General features: G+C 66.4%; 3 protein-coding genes across 4 annotated transcripts; 2 read left to right on the top strand and 1 right to left on the bottom strand.

The window, feature by feature from the left end:
- The first annotated feature begins 825 nt into the window (after positions 1-825).
- TCAP (titin-cap) lies at positions 826-2,376 on the top strand. Its single transcript, XM_065651005.1, has 2 exons — positions 826-1,018; positions 1,742-2,376. Exons 1-2 carry the CDS (start codon positions 849-851, stop codon positions 1,989-1,991), a joined length of 420 nt encoding a protein of 139 aa, XP_065507077.1. The 5' UTR covers positions 826-848; the 3' UTR covers positions 1,992-2,376.
- A 1,068-nt stretch (positions 2,377-3,444) lies between these two features.
- Positions 3,445-5,921, top strand: PNMT (phenylethanolamine N-methyltransferase). Its single transcript, XM_065651308.1, has 3 exons — positions 3,445-3,598; positions 3,773-3,980; positions 5,486-5,921. Exons 1-3 carry the CDS (start codon positions 3,445-3,447, stop codon positions 5,919-5,921), a joined length of 798 nt encoding a protein of 265 aa, XP_065507380.1.
- Positions 5,922-6,829: 908 nt separating this feature from the next.
- PGAP3 (post-GPI attachment to proteins phospholipase 3) lies at positions 6,830-10,506 on the bottom strand. 2 transcript variants are annotated; one of them, XM_065651128.1, is made up of 8 exons: positions 10,280-10,506; positions 9,449-9,546; positions 9,217-9,369; positions 8,705-8,767; positions 8,541-8,602; positions 8,313-8,449; positions 8,018-8,216; positions 6,830-7,443 (listed from the first exon to the last, which is right to left on the bottom strand). In XM_065651128.1, the coding sequence occupies exons 1-8, from the start codon at positions 10,479-10,481 to the stop codon at positions 7,380-7,382; spliced, it is 978 nt and encodes a 325-aa protein (XP_065507200.1). In that variant the 5' UTR covers positions 10,482-10,506; the 3' UTR covers positions 6,830-7,379. The 2 variants fall into 2 exon arrangements, with proteins under 2 accessions (XP_065507200.1, XP_065507201.1); XM_065651129.1 differs by lacking the exon at positions 10,280-10,506 and adding an exon at positions 9,702-9,938.
- Between the last annotated feature and the right edge of the window lie 547 nt (positions 10,507-11,053).

Here is an 11,053-nt window from a genome sequence, read left to right as displayed (position 1 = left end):
GGAGGTGGGGCTGGGGTAACCTGAACCCCCCCCCGGCCCAAAGGATGCGCCCCCCAGGCTCCTTTGGCCACTGGCCACGAGTGTCACTGTGCCCCATCCTGTGGTGGCACCGGCACCTCCTTAGGTGTCCCCATGGATTCGCCAAATGTCCCCCAGCCCTTGGGTTGTTCCCCCTGCAATGGGACCACCACAGCTGTGGGGTGACATCTCGGGGAGTGGGACTAGAGCCCCGCGTCCCCGCAGGGAAGCTGTGACAACCACGTGAGCCCCAGCCGGTGACACCCGGTGAGTGTCCATCTGTCCGCAGCCCCCGTCTGTCCACCCTGCAAATAGCCTGGCCGGGGGGACCCTGTGACCAGCACCCCCTGCCCGGTGGGGGACACGCCAGGATGGGACCCCAGTGGCCCTTTGTGGGCAGCAGTGGGGCCACTGTGGGCTGGGTGACACAGGATGACACAGCCACCGTGGGCTGGGTGACACGGGGTGACGCGGCCACCGCGTTGGCAGTGCCACCCGCCAAGCCGTTAACGCCTCCAGGGTCCGTCGCTGATGTTGGGGACCGGTGCCAGTGCCGGGGGGGGGGACAGGGAAAGGCCAAACGTGCCCTGGGCCAGCGCCAGGGGGTCCTGCCTGCGTCCCCACAGTGGGGGACACAACCTGGGGGGTGCCACCAGAGCGTGCCAAGTCACCAGCGGGCACACAGCGCTGACACGTGTCCCCATTGCCACCCTCCAAGGAGGCTCCTGGCACCCTCCCATCCCCTCGGTGCCAGCGACACGTCCCAAAATAGCCCCAGCAGGGGGATATAAGCAGGTTCGTCCCATCGGGGGGGGACACACGGTGCCGGGATGGTGGGGGCCAGCGGCAGGACGGTGGGGAGCAGCGTGGTGCTGCACAGCGGGGGGCGGCTGGTGGGCGCCCGCCTGGGCTGCCACGTGCGCGAGGAAGACTCGGGGCGTCGCGAGACCTTCAGCGCCGAGTGGCTGGACCTGGAGCTCAGCACCCGGCCCGAGGAGGGGTGAGGGGCACCCCTGGGCTGGGGGGGGGTCCTTGGGGTGCTGCGGACATGGAGGGTGGCGCTGGGTGCTTGAGGGTGCCCAAGGGTTTAGGGTTTTCAGGGGGTATTGGGGCTGCTGGGGGGTGTTTCAAGGGTCGCGATGGGGCTGTGGTGGGTTTCTGGGGTCCCCGTGGGGTTGGGGAGGGGGTTCCAAAGGTCACAATGGGGCTATGGGGGATCTCCAGGGTTTCTGGGGTCCCCAAGGGGTTGGGGGGGAGGCTCTGGGATTCTCTGTGGTCCCCATGGGGCTGTGGGGGTCTCCAAAGGTCCCGTTGGGGCTATGGGGCATGTGGGAGGGCTGCAGGGTTTCTGGGGCCCCATGGGTCTGGGGGGAGCCCTGGGGTTCTTTGGGGTCCCCATGGGGCTGTGGGGGGGCTGCAAAGGTCCCGATAGGGCTATGCGGGATGTGGGGGGCTGTGGGGTTTCTAGGGTCCCCAAGGGGCTGGGGGGGGCTCCAGGATTTCTGGGGTCCTTGCGGGGTTGGGGGGGGCTCCAGGGTTCCCCGTGGGGCTGGTGAGCCTGTGGGGGTCTCCAGTGGGGACACGGGCACCTCCGAGGGGTGGGTGTGACATGGGGGTCCCCAGCGGTGCCCATAGGGTGGGATGACCCCAGTGGGGCAGAGCAGGACACGGGGCTCCCCGTGGGGTGCTGGGGACCCCCCAATGAGCCCCCCCAAACGTGCAGGTGGTGCCGGCGGGAGGTGGACGCTCAGCACCGGGAGACGCTGGAGCATCGCGGGGAGACGCGGGTGTTGGAGCAGCGATCGCCCTGGGGGCTGCTCCGCCTGGGGTGCCTGGGGAGCCCCCTCACCCAGCACCTCCTGCCCTACGCCCGCACGCTCCCCCTGCCCCTCTTCGCCCCCCCGGACCTGCGCGGAGCCAAACTGCCCCGCACCCTCTCCCGCTCCCTGTCCCACGAAGCCCAGAGGGGCTGAGGGTGATGGGGGACCGGGGATGTGGGTTGGGGTGGGGGGCAGGAGGATGATGCTGGGGGGTGACGGGGGGGCCCGGACGCCTGGGTCCACTCGGCCGCCCCGAAGAGGCAGCGCAGGAGGGTGGGGCAGGTGGGGATGGGGTCCCGCTTGCATGGGACCCCCACCCTGTGGGAGGTGTCGCGGAGGCCAGAGGGGACGGCGGGGTCCCGGCAGCACTGGGGGTCACTCGATTTCCCTGGCGAAGAGAAGAGGGTGCAAGGATGGGGAGCACTGAAACCCCCCCTGGGGCCAAACGGGGCCCTGGGGGGGCTGTGGAGGGATGGGGGGACTGCGGGGTTGTACAAACGATGGGCTTTGTACAGCAATAAAATGCCCAGCCTGCTTTTTTCTTTTTTCCTTTTTTAGGGGGGGGAGGAGAGAGAGGGGTATGGGGCCCCCATGAGATGGGGAGGGGGCAGGATTTACGGGGAGAGGGACCTTGCTGGGAATGGGGGAAACTGAGGCACAAGCTCTTGCCGGCAGTGGGATGGACACAGGCGACCGGCAGGGGTTGAGGTTTAGGGTTTGGGGGGGGGTTAAGCTTCTGCTTATATAACTGTCCCCCCTGGTGCCAGCCCAGCCCGTGCCAGGCTCCATGGTGGCCCCCGCGCCAGCGCCCAGATTAGCTGTTCCCGCCGGGACGGATCCTGCTGTCCCTGGGCCACCGCCAGTCCCTGTCCCCTCCCTGCACCCGGCCGGGCCCCATCCCATCTGCATCCCACCTGCATCCCGTCCCCATCCCTGTCCCATTCCCATCCCCATCCCAATCCCATTTCCATCCCATTCCCATCCCTGTCCCAATCTCATCCTCATCCCTGTCCCCATCCCATTCCCATCCCTGTCCCAATCCCATCCTCATTCCATCCCCATCCTGTCCCCATCTCATCCCCTTCTCCCCACATGTCGTCTGTCCTCCTACAGCTCTGGCACAGGTGGGATTTGGGCTCTTTAATCCCTCCAAAAAAAAATCCATAAGCGGGTCCCATCCTGCCCCTTATCCCAAGGAGCTGGGAGCACTGGGAGCACTGGGAGCACTGCTGAGCTCCAGCACACTCAGCTCACTGGTGATGGATGAACTGGGGGGAGCCCCATCCCCATCCCCATCCCATCCCCAGGGACATTCCCCTGGGACACTCATTGAGGGGGGGGTCACACCCAGGACACCCACATCTGGGGGCGGTGGGGGGGGCTAAAGCTTCACGCCACAGGAGCCAGGATTCCTGTCCCCCCAATTTCGAGGAGGATGGAACATCATTGCTCATCTCCGGCGTCCAGCCGCGTCCCCCCGGGCGCTGGCGCTAACCCGGTTATCCGCGATGGATGGGCACTGTCACCATCACCCAGCGCGGCCCCCCCCAGCGCGGCCGGGGTTATAAAGCGGGTCCGGGCGCCGCCGCCGCCGCAGCCCCTCGCCATGAGCAGCTTGGCCGCCCTCCGCGAGGGCTACGAGCGCTTCGACCCCCGCGCCTACCTGCACAACAACTACCTGCCCCCCCGCGCCGACTTCTCCTCCGAGGAGTTCGTGGTGCCCTGGAAGCTGCGATGTCTGGCCGAGACCTTCGCCAGCGGTGAGGGGGAAACTGAGGCAGGGGGTGGGAGAGCACCTCGGCACCCACCCATCTCCCTGCTCCCCAGCCCCTGCCAGGGTGGGACCCCCTCGGTTGTCCCCGTCCCCCCTGCCAGTGCCTGGCTCATTGTGGGACACCCCCCCCACTCTGTGTCCCCCCGCTCCACAACCCCAGGTGAGATCCGGGGGCGCACGCTGATCGACGTGGGTTCGGGTCCCACCATCTACCAGCTGCTGAGCGCCTGCGACCACTTCGAGGAGATCGTGGCCACCGACTACCTGGCGGTGAACCGGGAGGAGCTGGGGCGCTGGGCGCGGGGGGACCCCGGCACCTTCGACTGGAGCCCCTTCATCCGCCACGTCTGCAAGATCGAGGGGCGCGGGTAGGGCTGGGGGACATGGGGGGGACATGGGGGGACATGGGGGGACAGCGGGAGGTGGGTGACCCGGTGCTGGCGGGAGCCCTGTGGCCCGTGCTGTCACAGCCGCATGGCCCTGGGGACATTGTGCCGATCCCTATAGGAGAGCATCCCCGGATCCCCATAGGATAGTGCCCCAAAATCCACACCGTTTCACAGCCTCATGTCCCCGCAGACACTGGGCTGATCCCTGCAGGATCGCGTCCCCAAATCCCGTGGGATCACAGCCCCACATCCCCGAGGATGCTGGGTTGATCCCTATAGGATCGTGTCCCCAAATCCCAAGGGATCACAGCCTCATGTCCCCACTGATGCTGGTCTGTTCCTGCAGGATCATGTCCCTGCAGGTCCACGTCCCTGTGAACACTGGGCTGATCCCTGCGGGATCCTGTCCCTGTGTCTGTGGAGATGCTGCGTTGATCCTGGCAGGGTCCTGTCCCTGTGTCCCTCCGGATGCTGGGTTAATCTCTGTGGGATCCTGTCCTCATGTGCCTGCAGATGCCGGGCTGATCCCTGTGGGATCCTGACCCCGTGTCCCTGGAGGTGTTGAGCTGATCCCTCCAGGATCCTGTCCCCATGTCCCTGTGGATGTTGATTGATCCTTGTGGGATCCTGTCCCCATGTCCCTGTGGATGTCGGTTGATCTCTGCGGGATCTTGTCCCCATGTCCCAGTGGTTGTTGATCCCCACAGGATCCTGCCCCCATGTCCCTGTGGATGTTGGTTGATCTCTGCAGGATCCTGTCCCCATGTCCCTGTGGATGTTGGTTGATCCTTGTCGGATCTCATCCCCATGTCCTTGTGGATGTGGGTTGATCCTTGTGGGATCCCGCCCCCATGTCCCTGTGGGCGCTGGGTTTATCTCTCCAGGATCCCGTCCCCACATCCCTGTGGATGTCGGTTGATCCCCACAGCATCCCGCCCCCATGTCCCTGTGGATGTTGGTTGATCTCTGCGGGATCTTGTCCCCATGTCCCTGTGGATGTTGGCTGATCCCTGCAGCATCCTGCCCCGATGTCCCTGTGGATGTTGGTTGATCTCTGCAGGATCTCGTCCCCATGTCCCTGTGGATGTCGGTTGATCTCTCCAGGATCTTGTCCCCATGTCCCTGTGGATGTTGGTTGATCTCTCTAGGATCCCATCCCCATGTCCCTGTGGATGTCGGTTGATCTCCACAGGATCCTGCTCCCATGTCCCTGTGGATGTTGGTTGATCTCTGCAGGATCCTGCCCCCATGTCCCTGTGGATGCTGGTTGATCTCTGCGGGATCTTGTCCCCATGTCCCTGTGGATGTTGGTTGAACTCTCCAGGATCCCGTCCCCATGTCCCTGTGGATGTCGGTTGATCTCTGCGGGATCTTGTCCCCGTCCCAGTGGATGTTGATCCCCACAGCATCCTGCCCCCACACCCCTCGTCCCCCCGGGATCCCCCCGGGATCCCCCCATCCCCACTGACCCCCCATCCCCTCAGGGAGCCCTGGCAGGAGAAGCAGCGCCGGCTGCGCCAGCGCCTGCGCCGGATCCTGCCCATCGACGTGCACCAGCCGGACCCCCTGGGCGCCCCCCTGCACCCCAAGGCCGACGCCATCGTCTCAGCCTTCTGCCTGGAGGCCGTGAGCCCCGACCGCGCGGCCTTCGCGCGGGCCCTGGCGCACGTGGGCTCGCTGCTGCGCCCGGGGGGCCACGCGCTGCTGCTGGGGGCCCTGGGCGAGTCCTTCTACCTGGCGGGGGACGCGGCGCTGCCGGTGGTGCCGCTGGGGGAGGACGACGTGCGGGCGGCGCTGAGGGACGCCGGGTTTCGGCTGCGCGACTTCCGCTCGTACGCCATGCCGCCCGCCCTGCGCACCGGCGTGGACGACGTGGACGGCGTGTTCTTCGTGCACGCGCAGAAGGCGCTGGAAGGATGAGGGACCCCCCCACAAAACAGGGACACCCCCCCCAAATAGGGACTATCCCCTACTGAAGGACACCCCCCCAAAGAGGGACACCGCCCCCCCCAAACAGGGACAGTCACCTAATGAAGGACACCCCGCCAAAGAGGGACACCTCCCCCCCAAACAGGGACAGTCACCTAATGAAGGACACCCCGCCAAAGAGGGACCCCCCCCCCAAACAGGGACACCCCCCCAAAAGATGGACATCCCCCAAACATGGACACCCCCCTCAAATAGGGACTATCCCCTACTGAAGGACAGCCCCCCAAAGAGGGAACTTCCTCCCCCACAAAGAGGGACACCCCCCCTCAAAGAGGGACCATCCCCTAATGAAGGACAGCCCCCCACAAGAGGGACATCCCTCCCCAAAGAGGGAACTCCTCCCAAAGAGGGGGAATGGACAGCCCCCCAAAAAAGGAATCCCCCCCCAGTCAGGGACACTCCCCAAAGACGGACATCCCCCCCAAAAAGGGAGCCCCCCCAAAAAGAGACACTCCCCCAAAGAGAGTCCCCACAAACAGGGACACCCCGCAAAAAGTGAACCCCCCCCGCCCTGTCACCCCAAGATTTTGTGCCACCGAACCCTGGTGTCCCCACGATGTCCCCAATAAAGCCTGAGCTGCACGGCACAACCTGGCGGTGACTTGGGGGGGGGGGGACACCCACAGATCCTCGTGGGGGGGTCAGGGACTGGGGGGCAGTGGGGAGGCTGCGATGGGGGCTCAGGACGGGGCGGGGGGGTGCACATGGATATGGGGCACGGGGGGGGTTTGGTGTGCACCATGGGGGGGCACACGATGTGAGAGCAGGGTGGGAAACGGGGTACAGGGCAAACATGGGGGGGCCACGGCATGGGGGGGGACAGGCAGGCAAGGCCCAGATCAAACAGCTTTATTCACACCCCAAAACACACCCAGACAAGCGGGGGCGGGGGGCACATCCCCGGTGGGGGGGCACAGCCCCTCTGGCGGGCAGGGGGGGCCACCCCCAGCCCCAAGGCACCGCTCCAGCCCCACGCACACCCTGTAAAAGCCAGGGGGTCCCACCCCCCCACCCCGCGCACACAGGCCCCCCCCAGCCACCCACGTCCCCCCCGTGTCACCGCGGCTCCGGGGGGGGGCACCATTGCCACCTCGCGGCTGCCGCGCTCCACGGCAGGGAGGGCTCAGCACCGGTGCGGGCCGGGGGGACACTGGGGGGGCTCAGCTGCCCCCACGCCCCCACAACCTGCAGCGGGGGGACCCGGCCCCCCCACACCCCAGGGAGGGGAGATAGGGGGCACGGGGTGGGGATGTAGAGAGAACATCAAACCTCAGAAGGCAACGGGGGGAAGGAGCCTGTGAGTGGGGGGGACGGGGTGGGGGGGGTCACTTGGCACCGGGCAGGACCGCGGGGGGGGGCGAAGGGCTGTGCGACCCCCCCCCGGCAGCTCTAGTCCACTTTGCAGAGCTCGGCCTTGGCCTTGAGGAGGTAGAGGCTGTCGTCCGTCAGGAAACTGGGGGGGGGAGAGATAAGGGCTGGGGGGGCCGGGGGGGCCCCAGTTCCACAGCCTGACCCCTGGGGAGCAGGGGCCACCCAGCACCCCCATTTCAAGGAGGGGGGGCACTGAGCGTCCCATAGGCAAGAGCAGGACCCGCCCCCCCCCAGCACCCCGTGGGACAAGGGTGGGGCACTGAGCATCCCATGGACCAAAGGGGGACCCTTAGCGCCCCATTTTCAAGAGGGGGGGGCACTGTGGACAAAAGTGGGGTCTCCCACACCTCAGTTTTAAGAGGGGAGCACTGAGAATCCCGTGGAGAAAAGGGAGGGGACCCTTAGCACCCCAATTTCAAGAGGAGGGGCACCCAGCGGACAAAAGTGGGGTCCCAAACACCCTAATTTCAAGCGTGGGACTCAGCCCCCCCCAATGGAAACAGAGGGGCCCCCAAAACCCCAATTGCAAGAGAAACTATGGGAAAGCCTGGTGTGCCCAGTGCTCATATTTTAAAAGTAGGACCCCCCAGAACCCTTATTTTAAGACAAGCCCCCCTCCCAGCACCCCTATTTTAAGGGCCAGGGGGGGCACCGACCTGTAGAAGAGGACGTTGAGGGGGATGGTGCCGATGTGCCAGAGCGCGTGGGCGTCCAGCACCCAAAAAAAGGGGGGGAAGTCGAGGAGCTCGAGCAGCGCTAGCGCCTGCAGCAGCAGCACCACGGCCGCGCATTTCCAGCCGTGCGGCAGCCGCGTCCGCGCGCACCAGCGCAGCCACCACGCCACGTTCAGGAGCCCTCGGGGACACCAAAAAAAAAAAAAAAAAAAAAGGGTTACGGGGTGAGGGAGGCACCCCAAAAAGGGGTACGAACCCCCCAACCCCGGCTCCTCACCGATCGCCGCGTTCGCTGCCATGTTGTAGCCGTAGTCGAAGCGGACGAGGGTCAGGTAGGAGATGTGGGCAGCGAGGATGAGGAGGAGGAAGGCTCTGAGGATGCTGATTAAGGCCGGGCGCTGCAGCCCCAGCGTCCTGCGAGGAAGAGGAGGAGGAGGAAGGAGCGCGCTGGTTGTCGGCGCTGGTTGTCACCGCCGGCATCACCGGCGTCCCCGTGGTCACCCACCTGACACCGCAGAGGTACACGGAGTGCAGGATGACAGCCGAGGCGCAGAAATAGTCTAGTTTCTGCAGGATTTGAGGCTGGGTGAGATGAGGGGTTCTGGCACACACTCCCCCCGCCACGCCGAGCAGGACCCCGGCGTGGGTTTGGGGACAAAGGCCACTCACCTCCGTCACAGCCGTGTCCCTCGTGTGGAAAACGGTGGACCAGAACCAGGCATTTAAGGAGACCTGGGGGAGGCAAACCCCAAAATGTGTGGGGGAACACACACAGGCTACGCAGCCCCCCCCATGCCAGCTGAGCATCACCTCCCCGCCAAGGTCATGTCCCAAATCATCAGGCTCGTTAGGGAAGAGGAGCACCCTGAAAATTGGACGCGGAGGTGCTGGTGGCCAGGGCGTGGGGTTTGCTGATTAATTCAATGAATTAATTAAATGAAAAACCCTCGAGACCCCGCGCTCGGGCAGAGGACATGCAGCGCAGGCTGTGCCCCCGCCAAGTCCCCTTGTCAGCCCTGTGACCACGGGGGCTGCGAGGTGACCCCCAGATGAGGATGTGGGTGCAGCAGAGCCCCCCTGGGGAGGGGAAGGAAAGGGGAAGGAAAGGGGAAGGAAAGGGGAAGGAAAGGGGAAGGAAAGGGGAAGGAAAGGGGAAGGAAAGGGGGCGGGTCAGGGCTCACCCAGGCGAAGGCGACACAGGTGGGGTACATGGGGGACGCAGGGGGAACGGTGGCTTTGTAGCGCAGCAGCATGACGAAGCCGGCCAGGCCATTGAGGAAGGAGGCGAAGGCGGAGGCCGGTTCTTGGAAGAAGAGGAACCGCCAGAACGGCCACTGCAACGGAGAGCAGGGTGGCGGGGTCAATAGGGGACCCCAGTTCCCTCCCGGTCCGTCCCAGTGCCTCCCAGCTCACCTTGCCGTGGAACTGGGGCACCCTGTGGCCGCCCTGCACGTAGAGCCGCACCGTCAGCCACATGCACTCGTACTTGCAGTCGTCGCGGCAGGTCCAGCCTGTGGCCGGGGGGGTAAGCGGTGGGAGGGGGGCGGCTGCTGTGGCCTCCCAGTCCCTCCCAGTATGGACCATCAGGCTGTGTGGCCAGACCACTACAGGTACTGGGAGCACCAGGATGCAGTTGGGGTGATGGGGAGCTGGGCAGGGGACACACCCTGTGTGGCTGGGGGTCCGCTGCTGTGCTGGGGACAGGCAGGACACCCAGACATTCCTCCAGTGACTCCCAGTACAGCCCAGTGTCCCCTCACAAATAGTCTAGTGACCCACTAAACGACTCGACAAAGGCTAGCACCTCCCCCAGCAAAACCCAGCGTCTCCCAGTACAGCCCAGCACCCCCTAGCCTGGCCGCAGACAGCCCCAGTGCTTCCTAGCCCCGCCCCAGTCCATCCCAGTGCTTCCCAGTGAGCCCCAGAACAGAACTATAACGGCCCAGTGCCTCCCAGTACGGCCCAGCGCCCCCCAGCCAGGCCCCAGCACAGCCCAGCTGCTCCCCAGCCCACCCCAGTCCATGCCAGTCCATCCCAGTCCACCCCAGTGCCGGATCCCGTCCGCACGCTCCAGCCCCGCCCGCCCAGGCAGCCGCTCCGGGGGCGTGGCCTCCGTGATGGGCGTGGCTTCTGTGATGGGCGTGGCCCGCCGAGTGGGCATGGTCTCATTTTGGGGGCGTGGCCCGCCAGCCCTGTGGGCGTGGCCTGGAGCGGCAGCCAATGGCCGCGAGGCGGGGGCGGTACCTGTCAGGCCCATGTAGAGCGGCTGGCGGGCGCGGAAGTGCCGCAGCGCCGCCCCCGAGCAGTTCTGCCGCTCGCAACGGCCCAGGCACTCCCGGTACAGCGGCTCCCGGTCACCCTGCGAGCCCCGGGCCGGGCCTGGCGCCGTCGCTGCCCCGAGCAGCAGCAACAACGCGGCCCGAGCCGCGCCGCCGCCGGCCGCCATCGCCGCCCGGCCCGCCCCCTCAACTTCCGGCCCACCCCGGAAACGGGGGCCGGCGCGGGGCACTATGGGATATAACGCCTCCGCCTACCACTGGGATGATGGGATACAGTCCTCCAGGGCGGGAGGCTCATGGGATATATCCCCCCCATGGGCACCCTCCGCAGAGGCTCATGGGATATATTCCCCCACCAGTGCACAGCGTATCCCGGGGGGCTGCCGAGCCCCGGGGGGTGTGCGGGGACCCCGGCTCCCCGGGGGGCTCGGGGCCGGGCCGGGGGCAGCACGGGCTGGGCCCTGCAGGCTCCGGCCATGCCTGACCCCGGACGGGGCCCGTGGGGCGAGGACCCCGAGGTGGCCGCGGTCCCGCGGGGGTGCCAATGGCCGGGGACGGGGAGGACATGCCACCCCCTGTGCCCTCCCCCGGGGTGGCCGTTGTCCTGTCTTAGGGTGGTGGTGACAGGCTGGCTCCTGTCCCCAAGGAGCCATCACACCTGGGCACATGGGGGTTCCAGCCCCCCCAGCATCGGGGCTCCTTCTCCAGCCCCTCCCTGGGGGCTGCGGGTGGCCACGGT

Source organism: Caloenas nicobarica, chromosome 24 (assembly GCF_036013445.1).
Source record: "Caloenas nicobarica isolate bCalNic1 chromosome 24, bCalNic1.hap1, whole genome shotgun sequence".
Classification (NCBI taxonomy): domain Eukaryota; kingdom Metazoa; phylum Chordata; class Aves; order Columbiformes; family Columbidae; genus Caloenas; species Caloenas nicobarica.
The sequence above is the reverse complement of the archived record's forward strand: the minus strand, read 5'-3'. Positions and strand labels throughout refer to the sequence as shown.